At 40.2% G+C, this 21,623-nt stretch overlaps 1 protein-coding gene across 2 annotated transcripts in view; it reads right to left on the bottom strand.

Moving 5' to 3' along the window:
- Window positions 1-2,294: 2,294 nt before the first annotated feature.
- Window positions 2,295-21,623, bottom strand: part of arhgap10 (Rho GTPase activating protein 10) — a 52,118-nt gene continuing 32,789 nt past the window's right edge. Inside the window, exons 18-23 of one of the 2 annotated variants that reach the window (XM_020628642.3) lie at window positions 20,552-20,711; window positions 17,912-18,053; window positions 14,314-14,479; window positions 8,285-8,386; window positions 6,883-6,974; window positions 2,295-3,802 (exon numbers count right to left, since the gene is read on the bottom strand). In XM_020628642.3, coding sequence (XP_020484298.2) covers window positions 3,714-3,802; window positions 6,883-6,974; window positions 8,285-8,386; window positions 14,314-14,479; window positions 17,912-18,053; window positions 20,552-20,711 — 751 coding nt within the window. In that variant the 3' untranslated portion in view covers window positions 2,295-3,713. The remainder of the gene's footprint in view (window positions 3,803-6,882; window positions 6,975-8,284; window positions 8,387-14,313; window positions 14,480-17,911; window positions 18,054-20,551; window positions 20,712-21,623) is intronic. The other variant, XM_065956969.1, reaches the window with a different exon arrangement.

Genomic DNA, 21,623 nt, shown 5'->3' on the forward strand with positions numbered 1-21,623 from the left:
TTTTTTTTGCTCATTTTTTTTCCTCTCTGAATCCACAGCCCTCTCCAAATCTCCCCCAGATTTCCAATTGCTTTCACTTGTAGTCGTGCCAGATAAACAGAATCTATTGGATCAGGCTGATTTCACGGCTGCGCCCGCGCACATGGCAGCTTCTGTGGCCCACTCTTTGAGCTGAAGCTTTCCCCCCCCCCCCCCACCCCTCCACACTCTCTCCTCTGTGTTTGAAATTCACTTTTCTCCAATTTCCCACTCAGATTTCACCCCCAATAACACATCAAGTTCTGTTATGATTTTATTTCTGATGCTTTGCTGCAGAACAAACCATATAAAGACACGGGAATGTTTTAAGTTAGCAGATTTGGGAATGTAGACATATTTCGGTGGCACTGAGCTGTGTCATTTCCTCGTAGTTTGAGGTAAAATGCTGTAGGCTTTGATCTGAGTTAAGTCACGGTGTGGGACTATGTTTCGGGGCTGAAGGACACTGCGTCATGGGGAGGCAGAGGACAGTTGGCACACAGCCAGGGCTCTCACGAATGAAAAATTTAAATGCATATTTGGATTTTTCCCCACCTCACACACCTACAGTATATTGAGTTTAAATCGACAGCTACACTGATGTATGAATCATCCTGTAATGGTAGATGTCAATACATAATGCATGTGGAGACACTGGAATCTCAAGTGATGTTACAGCAGCTGTAGTTTCTAAAATGTGACTCTGGTCTATCTGGATTATTGCATCCAATTTATAAGTCAAGATAGAAAATAAACATAAACAAAGTTCTATTAAAGTAATGTAAAATGAGCAGAAAAGGAAGAAGAAGAAGGAGGGCCGGGAAGTGGGAGACAGCGAGAGGAGTTATAAATGCACCTGAGACACAGAAAGGTATGCAGAGGGGAAAGGATGGCAGATAGAGCCATATGGCACACTTTCTGATAGACAGTCCAAAGCAGAGTGAGAGGCAGGCAGGGTGGATGTCTTTATGATTCAGCAGTATTCTGGCAGAGGGAAGATGATGATGATGATGATGATGAAGAGCCCTGTGGGGTTGATTGAGGGGGAATATTTTTGCCCGTCTCATTAGCTCTGCCTCATTTCATTATGTAATCACTATGTGTGCAGAAGAGGACGTGTGGCACACTTGAAACGAAAGCTCCAAAATCAGGTATTTTCAAGTCATACATGAGTGTTTGGTACTTCTCAACAGTCCATTGGCCTGCCTACTGGAGGTGTTTGTGTTCTGTTGGAGTGGTTGTAATTGTGCACGAGGCCAGATGGGTCTTGAGGGTATTTGTTGTGTTAATTACACAGATGTAGTCTAAGAATTAACAAGAGTAAGTCTCTCTTTGCTAATTGATGAGAGGTTGAGGAGCATTAGTGTGTTGCCTATGTGCATGATTATAAACCCCTCTCATAAAGTTGTTTCTCTGTTGCTGTTTGTCAATAGGGTCACTGAAGGTCAATATAGGCCTCAACATTACACTGGACATGGCTCACTGACTCACAGATTAAGAGATGCATTCCCCCAGTAAGTGTGCGAGTGCTGTCCCACTGGCAAATCAGGAACAGGAGGCCTCTGATGCGGACTTTACAACTTCAAATCATGCACTTTCCATGAGTCAGCATTTCTGCAGACTTTCCTGTTGGATTTACCTCGAATTAACAGCAAAGCTGAGCAACGTGAAGGTCGTGACTGTCCAGCCCCCCCCCCCACCATGTCTGTGTTTTTCAAGTAAGTATTGGCAGAGCATTAACATGAATGCCTTTCTGGCTTTGTTAGTTTGCTGAAGTATAGCCATAAAGTTCAGGAGCGGCCACATGCTGAGAAGCTACTACCCTTAGATTAGCTCGTTTCTAGGTTCTGGGGTTGAAAAGCCGAGGAATATAACGATGGCAATCATATCATCCCCTAAAAGATTTATTAATTTAGCCTACAGATGTTTTATAATAAAACTGATTCATTTTATTTTCTCCAGTATGAGAGGAGTACCTAATAAGTTGAAAACTAAAGTCTCAGTGTTGGTTTGAAACAGTATTGGGAAGCCAAAAACTTGTATTAAAACATCTCTAATATGACTAGACAAATATTCCCCATGTGTATTTATTTATACATCTGAGTTGACAAAATGTGTCAGGAAAAGTGGATCGATTTGCTTACTTTTTATTAAGTTCATGTGGTTAAAATGTCAAGTGTTTTTTGACTATCCAATATCTTACTTCCCCATAGGATCTCTGACAATGTATGAAATCTTTCTTTTGTTCATAACAAAGCTACACATTTGATATTGAATTGAAATGTTCTTTTATCACGTTTATTTAAAGGCAAGAAACTTGAAGTTAAGAACAAAAACACATCTTTTTTTTTAAAATGACATTGATAACGCGGATACCCAAAGGTATACAAATTAAAATAGTCAAGGGCCTTTACAAACATCATGAAAACATGGACTGCTGAATCAAAGCTCAGACGTGAACTATTGAACAGCTGAGTGATGAACTGTAAAAGGACATGTGTACAAACTAAAACAATTTCAAATGAAAACTTAAAATCTGTCAGCCACTTAACATGAAACTTGTAAGAACATACTTGGTACTCATCACTCTTTGGAGAACAGGTCTATATACACTGAACCAATGTCAAAGTGAAAGACTTTAAAATACTGCATTCATGGTCTCTTTGATTATACAGCTTTGGTTCTGAATCAATTATTATAAAAAAAAAAACATTGAAATGAAACTCAAATTTCAGCTTTGTGGGAGTTATTCATTACCCTGCTCAGAACAAATTGAGCAACTTTAACAAAAAAAACGGATCATCCAACGGAACATAAACACTTGTTTGGATTAATAATAACATCTGAATCTACCTCTGCCGTCTCTGTCTGACGCTAGTGTTGAACACGAGATCATTATACATCAAAGAGGCGTTTCCTGTGTTTCAGGAGGGGAGTGCACCAAGAAGAAAAACAGTATATTGAAAATGAATAAAAGTCATGCAATCAATGTGCCAATTAAATAAAATATAATTACAATAGCATGTGCCTCATTTTGAATAATCAAATATTCTTAAAATAAAAACAGAAACAAATGCAACATTTTAAAAGCTAAAGCAGTAACACTCCACTTCCCTACATACCCATACATACATTGGCACTTGCTGTTGGTTTAAGGCACGGTAGGTACAGAATCTCTAATCTCTCTAAAGCTGAAACCAACTGTGCATCATTGTCAAAGAAGGCGTAAAGCTGCTGGATTTGTCGTTAAACATCTTTAACCAAAGCTTGAGTTCTGACATCCCTTGATCCTTACACTCTCTGAGGATCTTCTTTGACTTGGGAGCTCATGGATACCATGTATAACTGGGGGAAGAGAGTTAGACAGAGGGGACGCTCAACCTCTGGAGCTGTTTAAATGGATGTTTAGAGGCTCCAGCGTCTTTGTATACAGCAGAATATTGTAAGTGCAAAACCATTTTTTTCATTACAATGCCGATTGTCACGTGGATTCCTGACCAAACTAAAACAAGCGTCAAATAATCTACTTGACAACCAAAAAACTGCATAAACGTGAGCATCAAGAATCCATGGATGATAACATTTTGTCACTTGCTTGAGAGAATACATGGATTTGAGAAACAAGGCTTGACTGTGATTGTCTTCGCTGCTGGTAGAGTTGATAACTTGTCCATAAATATTTCTGTTTTTCGGAGCTACAGCATCTCTACGTAGTTTTCAGGGATGAGGCCCCTCTTTCCCTCCAGCTCGCCCTCAAGCCAGCCGGGCTCTCTGGACGGGGTCACTGCAGGAGAGGACAAAGTGTCAGCAGGGGGAACAGCACCACAGGGAGAGTGAGGGGTGGGGGGCAGATAGAGGATGCAGAGAAAGAGCATGTTTTAACAAAGCACAGGTCTGAAGAGCAAAAGTAATAAGACAGGAATACTAAAAAGCAGTGGGACATATTTGAAGTGTTTGGATTTCATTTCAGGATTATTATTATCCGTAGATATGTCATAGCGCAGAACTTTTTTTTTGGAACTTCCAAAGCAGTCTCCCATAATTCTTCTTTTGTCTACAAATTGAAACATCGTCCTTGCATTTGAGATTCAAAAACTACCGCAGGCTTGAATCAGATTTTGCTACTATGTGACTCAGATCTGATTATTTTATGACAGCGTGAACAGCACAAGTTACACAGAGTCTGATCTTTTCAAATCAGATTTGGGACACTTTCAAATCTTATACAGGTCCAGGTCGGATCCTTTCCAATGGCACCTCAGTCTGTACAGCCAGGTTGAATGCTGAATGCTTGACAATCACTCGCTGGCAGCACGAGGGGTGGGGGGAGGGGGGAGGGAGAGGTGATGGCTACAGGACCAACTGTGTTCAACATTCCCAGACTTTCACAATCATGGACAAGTCTGCTGTCAGCAGATCGTCATATTATACAAACTCAGAGCAAACTGTGATTTTAAAAAATATGAAAAAGTTCAACACTTTATCCAAAATAAAAACACAGCTGCAGCGAGGAACGCAGGAAGAACAGGGTGACAGTGAATGTGCAAATGAAGGCTTATAATATCACTAAGTGCACATTAGATCTGAATATAATAACCTGTTTCTGTCCTCAAATTAATTTAAAATGAATATGAAAACATAACTGGAAGCAGTCAGTACGCTTAAAAAAACCCAAAAAGGCTTCAGTGCTGTAAGGCAACTGTAAGTCATTAATAAGATTACACGATCATATATTTAAACTAAAAGATAATGACGGGAAACAAGGCGTGTTTGTCCGTCTTTCTCCCTCCTCCCCTCTCATGATCAGATCACAGGGCACCATGATCAAGAAATCTGATTGGTCAGTAAACAGAGTTTGGCTGATTTCTTATTTTGAACATCATCACAAACATAAAGGGTTATATGTTCAGCATAAGTTACCATGGTGATCAAGTCATGTAACAATAGAACCACCTTTGTAGTCCTGAAAGATGGAGTTAACCCCGGAGTTATCTCCATAACTGTAAAGCACTTCACTTTGTTCTCCTACAGGTGTTTGTAGCTCATCAGTTCAGCCTGTTATGAATTCATCTCTCTTCACACCATGCTGCATGTCATGTTTTTTTGTTGTTGTTCTTTAGTGCATGCAGGTCAGTTCAGGACCATGACCAGTTCACACAGGGGTCTGATACAGGCCACATCTTAAGTATTGTTCAAATAATTGTTTTTAAAAAGTCTGATTTCAGCATTAAGGCCGGCAGTTTGAACGCAGCCAAAGAAATGTTCCTACAGCAAATGTCTGGTGTCAAAAGAGCCCAATATTTCATAGAGCAAGAAAAGATTTGATCCATCACTAATATTCAGTGAAGAGGATCTAACACAGCTTTAACCTCCAAATTAACTCACAGGTCTATTTTTAATGTCTACTCATATTGTTTTTTTTATTCCTCAACGTTTCCTTCCCAGGACGATAAGACTGAAATAAAAGAGATTAAGAATTGTTTTTCATTTCATATAATGAATGGTAGAGAAAGAATACATACATATGTATGAGTTCAATAACAAAACTCAATTTAATCCCAAGCTGCTGTGTGGTTATTTTATTTTTATTTTTTTTACCATTTTCAGATGGTTTATCACCAAATATTGTTTTTCTTCATTGGTCTTGATTCATCAGTCCAAAAAACTAAAATCTGAATCAACATCCTTTGTTGAACTATAAAGTTGACAAACAAACTTTTTCTAAAAAGCACGCCATGAGTATTTTTAATGTCTACATCTTTCTACTTTTGAAACTCGAGATATGTGTGTTAGTTTAGTAAATGCATAATGGAGAATATCATGTATAAAGAGTGTGATCATTGAATAAATCCAACACTTTCAATCAGGACTGTGAACACACCTCAAAGCTATACAGTCAACTAACTTTAGTTTTTAGCCTCTAGGATAAATAGTGAGGCGAAGTTGATCTTTCAATTGTACAAGTGATTTGTTGTCTTAAGATCGCATGTACAGCTGCTGCATTTAGACCTATTGACCTTTTGCTATGCACATAGCTGAAAATGGAAAAAAAAAAAAATCACAAATACAAGTTTCAGAACAAAAGAGAGGGATCTAATGTATGATCTAATTTACTTTTTGAATATGAGATACTTAAATCTATTTGTTTGTTTTTATTCAGATTTATGAGTTGAAATCCACCTTGTGTTAAATTTAATTTGCTGTTGTAGGCAGCTTATCCTGACATAACCTCTTTAGCTAACAGCGAAACTGATGGATTTAATGTAAAATGTCGAAACAGGAAAGATTATGCGTACAGTATAAAGAAATAGAATGTATATGAGCCATAACAATGGCAGCTGTTGTGTTTGACAAACAGATCACAACTCTTTATCACTGAATGTTTCATGGGACATCATTTACTTTAACCCAACAGACCGCTAGGTTTAAAAATGGATAAAAAACGATTTGTTATCTCGCCTTTTGAATAGAGGACAAAGAAAAAAACTGCCCATAACAACCAGTAAGCCGCAATGCATGTATGGATCCTATCACAGGCATGACCACTGATTCCCTGGAAGGACTATAGTATCTCTATACTGTCTGTGTCTCACAAAAGAGGGTTTTGGACAAAAAATAGGAACTACAAAATCCTCATTTCCTCTGAGAGTGATTAAAGCTCAGTGGAGCCTCTTCCAGACTCACTGAAGAGCAAATCTGTGCCTCCCTCCCCTCCCTACGCTCTCCCCACACTTCCCCGTTCTCCCTCTGCTCGTCTCATCTCTGTGTTCGATTGAAGATCAGATTGGGTGTTCGGTTTTCCTCCAAATCCAATATGCCAGGGTTGGTTCTGAGTGAGCGACTGGTGTAGGCGATAACACTTACCGGCGTTGAATATTGCACCGACCTGGAAGGAGAGCTCAGAGTCGTGCTCAGCCTCACATGGGTACACTGCCTTGGCTTTCCTGCTGGTGACACTGAAAAATGAAGGCAATCAGTGAGCTGGCGGAGCTTTTGGGAGGATTACCGCACAGTTCAATCTGGGCCCGGGGCCTGCTTGTTCATTCACTCACTCACTAGCCTGAAACAGCAGAAATGGGCCAGGCTGAAAAATAAGCAAAAAGTACCAAGAGACGAGCCGGGGCCACTACATACTCCTGTCCTGCACTATCTTCTGTCTAGACGGAGCAGCGAGCGGGTGAAAACACACCCACATGCACCCGTGTGCATGCACTCACAAAGAGTTGCAGCGCTGTTTGTAGCAGGTTTTGTACAGCCGAAAAGGTAGGCACACATCAGGTCCTGCACAGCAGACAACCATCTATGGTGAGATAATTAAAAAGTGTCGGGGGGATTCTAAAGTAGCTTTGCACACAAACAGAGGTAGAATAGAAATCCCTCTGCACCGTGCTTCAGCTTCTAAATGCATATTTGTGAGCTCAGAAGCTGTATTTTAAATCAGTGATGTAAAAGAGCGCTATCAAAGAAACCATATTCATCGCTCCGCAAAGGTGAGGAAAAGGAAGTATTTATGCCATTGAGTTTCCCAAAAAAACATAAAAAACTGTTTCCACAGAAAGGTTGTTTTGCTCACAATTGCAAAACCGTTATCTCGAATGCCAGAAACATAACCATATAGAAGTTGTGCCTTCAACACACGATGCCCTGATAAATATTTCATATTCTTTCTGCAGAGCAGCAACAATGTAGGATGAGAGAGGAGAAAGAAGATATACAAACTGAATGAAAAAAAGTTTGTGGTCACAGAGTTGTCAATACAACAATATCTTCCGAGTTCCTGAATTCAGAATTTTGGAAGAATGCACTTCAGCAAAAACTGCATTTGGTTAAAAATGAGGTCTGTGTATATTCAAATTGGAGGGCCCATAGAATAACCAAGCTGTTTGTAATGTCCTCACTAGCATCTGAAAGCTCTGAAATCATCATCATTTAGTCTCAGTGTGACATCCGGTACGCCTGTGTGTATCTTTGAAGAAAGGGGAGAAGGTTGCTGCATTAAGATCCCTCAAAGGTGAAAACCAGAAGAAAGTCGGGGGAAATAGTTTTGTGAAGGACTGCGAGTAGTTGTCAAATGAGCGAGGGAATTCTGTTGAGTTAACAGGCAAGATAAGACAAGCAAGTGAGTAATACAGCAAAGGAGTGAAAGCATCTAAGAGCGTGACATTTAACAAATAGGTGCGTGTGAAAATGACTTGAGGAAACAGAAGGATAGAAAGTAGTGAAATGAAAACAGGCAAGGAATCCGAAGACAGGGACCCTTTCTTACCTCTCCTCCAGCTTTTCTTTGTCACACGCAGCTGTGGTGGCAGCAGGTTGACTTTCTCCCAGAGCTCCAGCAGAGGACAAGGAGGCTTCTGCTGCAGGTGACCTGAAGATAACACACACACACACACACACACACACACACACACACACACACACACACACACACACCTCAAGGTGCTGTCTCTGGACTGACACATGTTAATTTACCCAGAAGTCTTTAGCATCGTGTTTTTCCCCCACTGACACAAAGTCTATTAGACAAAAAATAAAAATCAGGATGAGTGATAGCTTTTTTTGTACCAATTAACCCCATCAAATAAAGCGGTCAGGGTTGGAGCCATAGCAACAGGTTAGCTACACTTGGCAACTTGTTGTTTAGAGACCACACAAGACTATACATCTTCACCAATCCAATGCCTTATTTCACTTTTAACAGTGATCTTTATTGTAATATAAATTTGAAATTGTGTCTGGTATAACTACACTGAGTGTGCAACCCTCCATCAATTGAACAATAAAGAGCAAAAAGTAACAATTAGACACAATGATAAATCAAAATAAAACATTAACAAATGATAGCAGTACAGGAGTAAATAAAAACGAAATAGCAACATTAGAGGCAGTAGGGTCTGTCATATGTGAATATGCACTTACATGGGGCATCAATTGTCATTTTCAGAGCACATCTTTTTTTTTTTTCCCCTACTTTTGAGATGTCATTGCCTCACTGAATCAATTCTATTTGGAATGTACCGTTTAAATAAATCAGCCATGTCACGAGAGGATACATAACTCCTGATGTAATGTCCCAAGATATAATGTCAAATGAGTCAAATGACCCTCAATCATGGCAAAATTTGGTCAATGTAAGTCTTAAGAGTTGGTAAAATATTGAAATGCAGCACTACAGAACTATTGTTAAAGTAAGTTACATTTTGAAATGTGAACAGAATAAAAACCCCATCTTTCACCCTATCATAAAGCAGTAATAACAGGAAAGACTTTGTATTGTCAGTGTGAGCAGACTGCAGTTTTTATCCCCATAACAAGGACAACAGGCTCCATAAATCAAATAATCCGTCCACTCCATCTGCTAGAAAGCCTCTTGAAAAGGACTGACTCTTCAACAGCAGCCTGTATTAACCTGAGAGGTAAGCATCAAGAGCTACTTTGATTTATTTATCTCAAGGTCTGAATTTTAAAGTCATAAAAAAAACATTTATTTCACCTCTGTGTATCATAGTCTGGAGGGTTCTTGTGATCAATTACTGAAGCCAAATAGTAACAGTATTAATATTAGTGTTGTCATATTAATGTGCTTAATTTAACTTTAACAGATTCTCTTCATTTAACCTGTCAACTTGTCTAGAGAAAACAGGCCAGACTGGCAATGAATTCTCTGTCTAAATTCATCTGGATTGACTGTATGTGCAGAATTTATAGGTAGAGGATGCAGACTGACAGATGCAAACAGTCATGAATGAAACATAGAGGTTGAATTTTTGAGGAATATTCATATGCCGACCCGTTGTTTGCTTTTCTGTTCAGAGAAGAGCCAAAAGTAAAATTGTAATCCAAACCTGTGTGCAGAGAGAAACAAAACAATATATATCTTCCCAATAATTCAACAAATCTAATTTTGACTGTAAAGACAATTAAAGTTTCAACCATTTAAAACCATCCTGACTGACCAAAGACAAAATGTGTATCTTCATTATTATCATCAATGTGTCTAACTATGAAAAGACAGGTGAAGAACTACTGGGAAAAAAAAAACATATGAATAAAGGGAATAACTAAACCTCAAGTAACCCAGTGCATGGGGTCATTGAAGACTTTGATGAGTATGACACCGCCGGAACATATGTTATGGTCTTGAGTCACCTTTGTGTGTTTTGGTCCAACACGTTTGACAGCACCAACCCCCGTCATCCCACACAAAACACTAAATGAGCAAATATCTTTTGATTAAATAGTGGTCTTGTTCCAGATTGGTGTAGAATCGACGCCAAGGTGCAATTAATCTCTTCTGGAGGCTTAGGGTGACCCACTTTATGTTGATTTTTCTTTAATTTGTCACCCCTTGCATGTATGTTTAATACCCAAAGTAATGTATAAGACTTCTATATCTGTAAAGACAACCATAACTCTTAGCTCCTTTACCACAGGCTTCTTCAGTAACAGAGGTAGCTGTGTATCACTCTGGCTGATGTCAGGGCCAATGAGTGTATGGGCGACCTACGGGATGGAAGCAGGGGTCCTGGTAAAGGTAGATTGGAGAGGAGGAGAGCAGGAGTCTAAGCCAGGCATCCCTCTGTGTTCCATGCCTGCCCCAGGGCCGGTGCTAATACAGTACATAATGAGCAAATTGCTCCTAGCTGCCGCTCCCATAGAGACGTTAATAAAGGCAATTAGAGGGAGCAGCTGGGGAGGGGCTGGAGGTTGAGAGGATGTTGTGAATAGTGGTTACGTTGGCACCGATGGAAGAGAGAGTGCAAGGCAGCCTTGAGGTGGGAACATGGTGGGGATTCTTATGTGGAAGTACGTAGATGGAGTTGAACGCACGGTAACATGTCCATGCTTTTATTCCCCACTCTGTATCATTTCCTCCCTCCATTTGTTCCCCAGCCTTCCTCTCAGTTTGCTTGTCCATCCCCAGCGGTGGCTGTTCCGTCCGGGGCCTGGCCTGACTGTTGGTGATTTATAGCTCTGCAGCAGTGTTGGTCCACTGTGGTGCTCAGCTGCTCCACATCAGCATGGGGGGACAGTGCACTGCAGTGCAGCAAATCCACTCATTAACCTGGTCCCAGACATAACCACTGTCTGCCTGGGTCACGGCCAAGATAAGGGAGAGCAGAGGAGCCATAACACCTCAGCCAACTGCAGGTGAACCATTCCAGATACCAAAATTAAAATGAAAAAAAAAGAACAAAGCAGTAAAAAAAAACCAAAATGTTCATGCAAATAAATTTGAGAAAAGTTAGCATTCATACCGTCTTATTTTAGCTTGACAAGAATTATTAGGAAAGTAGATCTTCAAAATAAACATACTAAATTGACGCTTAAAAAAACTGACTGGAAGAGTCGGTAAATGCCACATGGCTGCCCTAGAAACTTGCTAAATGTACCAGAGGTAAATGGATTCATCCCAAAATTGCTTTCACAATTACAGCTAAGCCAAACCGAGGGAAATCGTTTGCCATTTCTCTTGGACAAAAATAGCATCGAGCTTTGAATTACTCATCCCGTTGTTTTTACCCATCACAGGCCTAGCTAAGCTTCTCCTCTAAACATGATTAAATACAGTAAATGGGGACTCGTGAAAATGCAGCGTTTCTGAAAATCCCTCTCCAGATGTTTGTTTTATCCATGAAGTTGTTCTGAATAGTAATTTAAAGTGGAACTTATATAGACAAATATTAGGAGAAATTGAATATCAAAAGGGAACTGCAACAGAAGGTTTTGGTTTATTATTTGAGCTATCACAATCACATTATCTCACGCTGCCAGGTTAGTAGCAGGGAGAAATCCATCAACAGAAGTCGACTGCTGCTTCTCATTACTGCAGGAATTTTACCCGTGCAGCATCCAGGCCTAGTTGATCCTACAGAGGAGCTAACGCGCAGATGAGCGCTTTATCAACTATCTTTCCTCTGAAGAAAGAAGGCCGGTCGTGAGATTTCTAAGTGTTTCTGGGAGAAAAGTGGGATCAAACCAAGTGCCAAGCCGCCCGCTCAGCCGCCTCAAGTTTGGGTGGGCAGGAAATAAACTCTGATCCACCATTTTATGAGCCACAGCTGTCCGCCAGTGAGAGGCATGGAGAGATGGAGGACGAGCAGGGGAGAGGAGAGGAGGGGGAAAATGGCCAAAACATGTAACCTCATTGGGAAGGACTCCGGGCAACAGAACCACGGGGAGAAGCTGTATTTTGGGAGAAGAGGAGAAATGAGGCAAGGCAACTAAAATGACGGAGATGATAAATCATGCCACAGCCCACAAAGACTTATTGCTTGATACTGCGTGAGTCAGGATGCATTTGTGTATGACCAGGCAGATTTTGCTGCAGCTTTTCTGCAGGAAACCAACTAAAATATGCTGTTTTTCCACTTCCAGGTGCACTTCAGGCTCACCACAGTGCACCTTTCTGAAAGTAATGCAGCAATTGCCATCCCTACTGCACTTTTTTTTGGCGAGGGGTGAAGCAGAATCCGAGGCCAAAGGTGCTGTGCTAACAGGTCTCCACCATCTCACATGCTAAGATTTATGAGTGAACAAAGCCAGGGCGACACCCTGTGACATATGGCACAAGTCTTCATAAAGGGACAGCGGCTGCGGCTATAAAGGTAAACAAGATGAATATCTCCCCAATGTCAATACGATTTACACAGCCAACGCTCGGCCACCTGTCTCCCAAACAAATAAGAGCTTGGATTTATGACCCCCTCCTGCTTGCTCCTTCCGTCCTCCAACATGATTCCACATATGTGGGAAAGCAGGAAGAAGAAAAAGTACCCAAAGGGGGAAAAAAAACGGTGGTGGTTACATAAGAAATATAGAGTCTTGTCTGTCCAATTCTGGAACTTGGAGAAAATGGTTGATACAAACATGCCTACACACACAGGTGGGCGCACACCCACAGGGGTCAAAGTGGGAGAGGAATTACAGTGTCCTCTGTCAAGTAGTGAAGTGGATTTGTTTTGATTTTACGGCCCTTTTCAGCTGACAGAGAAGGGAGAAGGGGACGGTGAATGAGGAGAAAGTCTATTTCAAGGTGAATCTGTAGACATGACACAGCAGAGTGTCTAACATCTGCAATATAACCCAATAATTCATCCCTCACACATCAGCATTCAAGACGAGGCATGGGCTGGAAACAACAAAAAAAGGACCAAGGACTTAGAAGAGAGGGTGAGGACTGAAAAAGGACAGCCAGGGAAGCAACGCATCACTACTACATTGAAGCTGTTTCTATCTCCTTACTAGAACAAGAGACAGACAGAGAAACACAAAAAGTTAACATTATGGAATGCACCACAGATGTAAAGCCTCCCCTGATATGTATAGCTATACATTAAAATGTACCGAAATCTTATCTGTTGATGATTATGACATCATGGTTACTGCTTGGTAAATACTCTCTTATCAGTCACAATGCCGTGTGCCCCAACCACACATTAAAGTTGAATGAAACTGCAATTAAAAAGCCATGTAGGAGTAAAAAATGTATCCAACTAGTCAACTCCTCTACAAAAGGCAGACTACATTTAAAAATCTAATCATCTCCTGGGAAAGAGGAAGCAAGATTTAAGAACCAATATCTTCAGACTCTTACTGGAGAGCTTTGCGTGTAAGTGTGGAAGGATTCACTCGTCATTTTATTCTGCTGTAATATGAAACATTACTGGCAGTAATGTAACTGATACTCAAGTATTGGATTTTCAGTCAGGGTAAGTGAGGGTGATGGATAGCCCTATAACAAACATTGTGTCACAAACAAGGGTAAAATAAACAAAATGGAAAAAACACCTACAATAATACACACAACTAATATTACCGAACAATAAAAAGGTTTCACAAAAAGGTTCCTCTCACTAATAACACTCAAATAACTGTAACTAACTCTACTAAGGGTAACACTCTGATGTTGTACTAGGAAGTCTTCTTGTGCAGTGAAAATGCTCTTGTCTGAAGTCACAGTAGTACATCTCAGTTCCAAACTTTGTTCCCTGCTGCACACATATCTGACATGTTTAGCAAGTCATATGAAGCGTGAATGAAGTAAAACAATACAGAAAATCATTCTGTAATCAGGTGAACGATGATAGTAGATACCAGTTATTGACAACATGCTAAAACAGAACAATAGAGATTGGTTGAACAGTTTACCCATGAATGTTGTATACTTATTTTTGAGAAAAGACCCGCACTCTTCATTTGAATCTAGTCTTGTCATTTACTTTATATACTTCAAATGGACTTTGAATGGTCACATATTGACTTATTGGAATGTCAGCATAGAGAAGCACTCACCTGGAGTTGCTGCCCGAGCTGAGGCCGGATTTAACGGGTGCATGGTCACTCCTTTCTGTGGATGTCTCTGAGGCCGAGGCGGATGATGACTGGGATGATACGGACTCATTGCTGCCCATTGAAGTCTCGTCTGTGGCTAAGCTGGGACCGTCTGAAACTGCTGACACTAAGATGAGAGTAAAAAACAGAGGCATTGTGTCTTTAAATTAACAAACTCTTCACAATGATTATATTTGACTGTAAAGTTTCAGCTCGTTCCTGCTTGCTGATGATAGCTTGCTTGATGAAGCAGCTGAATAATTCATCAATACATAAGGCGATGCTGTATCGACAGGAGACTTTAAAATCAAACCGCAGTCAAACAGGCAAAACTTACAACCAAGTTTGTTTTGTTCATAATAACAGTGTTTCAGTTATAGACAGAAATCTAGGACACACAAGGGAAACTCTTTTATTTCAGTTTTACTGTCAAGTACGGATCATTCTTTTGTGAGATGGGAGCAGAAAAGAAGCAAATGTTAAATTGAAGTTTATTTGAATAATTTCTCTTTTTTTTTTTTCAGCAAACACATCTAACCCCCAATTTCCACAGTCTGTGCACGTCACGTTTTGTCAGAGCAGCCCACTATGGCGCCATTCGCTCCCACTCTAGTCAATGAAAGCGTTTCCACAGCACCCACAGCTCCATCTCTGGAGGTTGCTAGCAGCCCAGCTCGTCTCTGCCACTCAAGACGTCTGATCATATATTCCATCACATCAACATTACGTCACAACAGGCACCGAATGAGCAGCAAATCAACCTCAGATAGAAAAAGCAACTCGTTGTTTGCAAGTTTTTCTCTTTATTCCTGTGTGATCTTATAGTTCTCCTGTGATCTTGTGAACCCATGCGTACAGCTGCATATTGCTCCGCTCACACTCCAGAACCTGAACCCAGTAGGGCAGAGGGCGCTCTGTATGAAGGAGCAAACCCTGTGGCGTTGATGGAAAGCAGCGCGCACAGACTATGTGGAAGGTTTGGGTACGCATTTAAAACAAAAGCCAATAATGCCTCTTTGGCGGTAAGTGAGTAATAAGTGGTAATAGCAAATTTGGTTTTTGAATTTTCTTGACCTTACTTGCTTGATGTTTAGGGCGCACTCACACTAGGCCGACGTTGTGTATCCGTGCTTGTGCTCGTGCATGAACTGTAATGCCAAAGCACACCTCTTACAAGCGTGCCAGGGCCAAGGAAGTGTACTGTGCTTGAGCTCAGATTGGAGCACTCACACTGCTTAAACAAACTGGACTTTGGGGGTGAAGGGTGCTTAGGCACGGTAAGGGTTGCCTAGAGCGAGCGCGCCCTCATTGTCATATGTTGCATTAGTCAGCTCAGTCAAATTAAGGATTTTTAGTTTGTTTGTTTTTCAGTAATAGTAACCCTCTTTAGTCAGTGGATGGACAAGACAACTTATAAAACTTGCAATGATCAAATATAACTCCTCTGGTAGTATAGAAAATGCAGGGCCTTTCATCATTGGGTCATCACAAATATTCACTAAAAAGCCTCTGCCTACTTAGATGAAGTTTTCATTATGCTTCTAAAAGTAAATATTTAACTCAATCTTTCAGCACATTTAATAATCTGAAGAAAATATTTACTTATTTGACATTTTCACAGTATCACTCTTTGCGATAAACCTGCAGTGAATTATCACCTGAACCTGTAACACTGTTCAGCTTGACATGTCTGCAGGGAAGTTTGACACATGCAGTGTCACAAAAGGACTTGCATACTTACACACTTTAGTATCTGTTCCACTGTATCATCCTTAAATATGCTTTTACCCACTGCATACTGAGACAATGTACTTTGAAACCATTATGTAGGACTTAAATAAAGGTTAGAAAAGGATTACTGCTTTCATCCCTGATATTAAAATACCCCCCGGGTAAAAGCTGGTGTGAGGGAGGTTAAGAGAGGCAATCTGGTAAGCTGATTTAGACTTCTTTTTGTGTTGTGGAGGGGAAGAGATTTGGCTGGCCAAAGATCAGAAAAGGAGTTAGGGTCACAAGTTCAGGTGACCAGTATACGTTTTATATTTAGTATCAGAGGAAATGAGCTCAATTTTACGCATTTAAAAGAGGAGAGAGGAGGCAACTGAGTTAAGTATGTCATCTTTACACACCGCAATGGTTCTTAGTGGTAACTAGGCAACAGTCAACCATACGCATGAGTGAGTGAACAAATTTACAGATCAGCAGTTAACAATTTGTTAGGTACAGCACAGCAAGTAAAAAGTGCATTAATACTGTCTTTAACCCAGAAACTGAACTCATTTAGTTGTCCAGATTTGGTTTAAACTGGTAAATCATTCTGAAGGATTTTCCATCATTGTCTCGCATTGGTAGCATTACAAAGGTTACTGTAGTGAGTTAACAATTATGTTTCAGTGAGTGAAAACTTCACTGAGCAGTATTACATTTTTTCCTATGTAAACAAGTAAGACAAGACAAGTTAAATAATTAGCTAGCTTTCTTTTTTTAAGATTTATTTTGGGGATTTAGTTTTTTCAGCTGCTGCCTGGAAATCATTTAGTATGGAGAATGTCGAGATTTCCTTGGGTTTTATATACATTTAAGTGTTTTAATTGCACTTCTTCATTGTATTCATTTACATATGTTGTTTGATGACATCTGTGCATTTTAACTTACCTCAGTTTTTGTGGTAATGATTTCGGTTGTAAGACAATCTAAGTTCAAGAGCCTGTATTAATGTATAATTTTGTATCGATTTGTGTTGCAGTTTCACAGTCAGTTCATGCCCCTCAATAAACTCAAGGACAACGCAACGCTTTTTCGGTTTAAGAGTCTTCTCTGAGCATGTTAGATTGTTTGGCTAGCTGGATAAACTGCTTCAAGCACTAAGAGAGAGGCCAGTATAGGCTGTGTTCACTTCTATAATACAACCATGGAAATGATCCATTCAAAGACACAAGGAGTGTCGTTCTTTTACATCACTGCGACTACAGGGATACACCGCAGAGGTTACAAAATAGCATGCGATTATCGCGATTAAAAAAATTAATATAGAGGCATCAGATAGCCTGGCTGTTATAGTGTGCCCTATATACAATGGCTATAGTAAAAAAAGTCAATATATTAATTTCAGTCCTTCATTCATTGCCATTAAATAGTTCGCTCACCTTTACATGGAAACTGTAAACATTTGCGTGGAGTGATATTTGGTTTGTTTTGTCTTTTGAATGCAAATAATACGAGGGGATTTAGCTTTAGAGTAGCCAAAAGTGTGAAATAAGGGAACATTTCAAAAGTGCAATAAATAACTGAATGCTAACTTGTAACTGAACTAGATCAGGGATGGATGTATTTAATGGAACATCTTATTGGGAATTATTTATTATTATGACACATAAGCCATGTAAAAATGGTGTACAAAGTACAGACAAACTCTACTAAATATCATTCAAATGACGGAGAGTGACTTAGACGTGTCAATCAGTGAAAGAGGTGATTGAAAAAATTAAATTGAATTACAAAGGAACTTTAGCCATATGTTACAGAGGTGCTAGAGTATACAGATGTGCATTTGCCTTACCATTCTGCATGTCAAGGGCTTGTGGATTGTAGACAGCCAGGGGCCGATTTTGTCGACTCAGCTTCTTGGACTGCCTTGTGGGGGCGGTGAACATTGGGGCAGCAGGTGAAAGAGGGCATGACTCTGGAGCATCTGCAAAGATCTGAATACACAATGTGAGTCAGTCTCTACCAAAACCAAAAATACAGTAAAGAAACTCTAAAAGAGTTGAGCAGAAGCAGTAGAATGTCCTCAGCTGACTTCACTTAGTGAACAGGTTTTAAAAAGCTTCATATGGTGGTGGTAGATGAATGAAAAAGGCCATTTGCAGCCACAGCATGTGCTCTCAGGGAGAGCTGAGCAGCTCAATGATTGGACCCTAAAATCTGCATGTGAGAAGATTTAGTTGGTGCCAAAATAAACACGAGCAGCTCCACATGTAACGCAGTCACATCCCGTCCAGATATCTGGGGTCTAAGTTAAGGTGACATTCCTCCTCAGAGAAACTGACCCACTCTCCAAAGAGTAGAGAGTAAAATAAACAGGGTTTGGACTGGAGGATGGCTGGCCAACTTTCTCAGCCTGTTTACACCAGGCCGTGTTTACATATAAACTTCTGATGTAGAGTTAAAAGAGAATAGGGCTGCAGAGGAGGAGGAAGTCTCAGCAGAGCCTCAGAAAGGATCACAGACGAGGAGAGGAGGGAGGTGGGGAAGGGAGGGGAGCGAGAGAGAGAGAGAGAGAGAGAGGGAGAGAGAGAGAGAGAGAGAGAGAGAGAAAAGTGGCGGAGAAAGTGAGAGAGAGTGTGGACGGGAGAGGTAGACACAGAGGAGGGGGCATGAGAGGGAGAGAGAGAAAGAGAGATAGAGAGAAAGAGAGATAGAACTAGAGGAAGAGAGAGAGAGAGAGAAAGTTTTCTAGGAGAGAGGCAGATAGAAAAAGTGAGAAATCTGATATGGCTGAGAGTTTGCTGCTGCCTGGCTCTCTCCCTCTCGCCTCTTTCTGCAGATGGAGGTGAATGTAAAACAGAGTCTACTGTTGGTATCTGGGGGTATCAACAGTCTAGAGTGGGACTAAGCTGCAAGGGAAGTTAATGCCTGTCTGTCTGCTCAACTTTTCCCCTGCTCTAACACGATGTACTTTTCAAAAATGCTCTTGCTGCATTCCAACACTACATCCTTTATCACCTGGACGCTGTTAGGTACCTCTGGGTAGTCTCAGAGACTCACAGTATACACTGCTGATGCTGGTGGCGGCGGCTGTGTTTTAGCACATTTGTGTATAATGTTGGTGTTCATCAGGCATCTATATTCTGTCACACCCCATTTTAGATTTGTGAGCATGGGTGGAGATGTTCATCATCATCTTCCGTTAAATGAAAAATAATCACTAAAAGCTCCTGGTTTCATCTGATTCTATGCAGAGTGCAGTTCTGCTCCAAACAGATTAAAAAACTAATCTCAACCCTTTTTTCCTTTTTGACACAGACAATTATCCCCCCCTGTGAGGATTGGCACTGATTAATGACATTCTGGGGAGATTACATGATCCCGTGACCTACAGGTTATGAAACAACTCATAACCAAAATAAACATATTTAGGCAGACACCGTCCAAATCACATGAGATGTATATGATAATCTGCAGAATTATAAACCTAGTGAAAATGAGGAGAATATCATTGTGTTTAACCCTGGTATGAGCACTTGGAGCTCCCCCTGTTGGCCAAACTAAGAAATTGAGCATATTTAACTTTTGCTTAACACCACTCTTTACATTTTTAACAAATGAGGGAAAGTCATGTTCTCGAAAGGGTCTTAGTTAGTACAAGTCTGACTATCTAGACACTTGATTTCTGTACATTATCTAAAAAGAAAAACATAACCCCAATATGCAGATATCCAAACACTGCACAAAGTACTCATTATTTACTAGGATGCATGTATATGCTCAAAGAAGCAGACTATGATGTGGATAGGGCAGGATGTTTATGTGAATATATATAAGCCTAAAAGCTTTAACAAATAGGAACTGCAGAAGAGAAGAGCATTATATCATCCCTAATTGAGGTACAGTACAGCGTGTGCACCTCCTGCCAACAGAATGTGCCAAATCGAAACTTTAGAGCAAAATACAGAACTTCAAAACAACAGTAAGAAAGCACTGGGTGCCATGCAACCAGCATATATAAACATAAGACTCTCTGCTTTGCTTGCACTTTTATTACCCACCAGTACCAAGTAATTACATGAACCACCCAGGTTAGTAAACAAAAAGTGCTGTTTGCAGCTAACTGATCTCATGATGTCACCTGATTCAGATATCATCTGATACTATGATTGGACCTTGTGGAGGCTAGATGCTTTGCTTTTATTAAACATAGTTCTGAACATCAAATGGAAACACAATTATGTGCAAACTACACTGACAGAATGAATCATGAACAGTGCAGATAAGAGTTGATCAAACAGACCTTTTGGTTAAAAAAGAAACGAACATACATCACTTGAAGACCCCTTTTCTCTACCCTTAAGACTTCTACTGGAAGATGTGAGCAGATATTCTCAGTTTTGCAGGAGTGCTCAGTTCCAAAGGTTACATTCTGTAACAGTACAGTTAAACTGAATGGTGTGCACTGCGAATTCCACTCTTTGTTTGTTACCTTTTCATTGTGTTCGATGAGGATCTCTACCACGATGTTCTGGAACTTGAGGTCCATGATGGCAGCGACGGTCTCCTCCTGTGGCCTCATTAATGTCGGACCAAACACCACGCCCAGGTTGGCCACAGTCATCAGATTCTGTTTACTGTGAGCGGCCACCCTGAGGAGGAGAAAAAACCCGAATCATAAACATTTTACTGCAAACCTACACACTCAGCTACACTGGTATGCATTCTTTTTTAAATAATAGATTTGGACTGGTGAGAAACAAAAATCACAATCTTATTGTTGCGTTAAATATTTAATTGGCAACCACTGAACTTGAAAGAATTAATAAGACCAAAGGAAATAAAGTTCAAAGCTATCTGAAGCTTATTGCATTTTTGAAAGAAAAAGGTTCAGGTGATTAAAGGACAAGATAAGTAAACACAAGCAAGAATATGACATAAAAAAGTCAAATATCACCTTTAGTTTTACTACTTCTTGACGTAAAGGATAAGTTTTCCCCAGGCAAATAGTTCAGAAGAGATCTTGAAGCATCTTTTGGGCTACATTTAATAAGTAGATTACAACCTCACAGTAACATATTAATGAAATAAAAAGTTATATTCTGGTTAATCATCATGTCTTTCTTTTGATTTAAAGAAATCCTTGTTGTTTGTTTGATGTTCTATTGCAGGTAAGGAAGCCCACCACTGCTAAATAAATGATTTTGACCTTCAAGTAGGAGTTGTTTCTTTAGTGATTAGTTGGGTAACCATATGCCTTGAGTGATTTAAACTTTATAACAGAAAGTTGACTGAGAAAAAAAAAAGGGTGGAGAATAAATCCTGATGTGAAGAAAAAGTTGTAAGGACAGGTGAAGAGATTTCACACTGAAAATGTGATGATGTGCAGTGTGTCTGCAGAGAGACAGTTTAAATAGCTTCAAAGGATGCCTTTGAAGACAAAAACATTGGTGACAACTCACATTTATAACATCTCTGAAACCATTTCAGATAGCAGTGTGAAATTCTGGCTCTGCTTCCTTCCCCTGCAGGACATGCACACACGCCAACTTCAGAAAAATATT

This window comes from Labrus bergylta, chromosome 1 (genome assembly GCF_963930695.1).
Source record: "Labrus bergylta chromosome 1, fLabBer1.1, whole genome shotgun sequence".
NCBI lineage: Eukaryota > Metazoa > Chordata > Actinopteri > Labriformes > Labridae > Labrus > Labrus bergylta.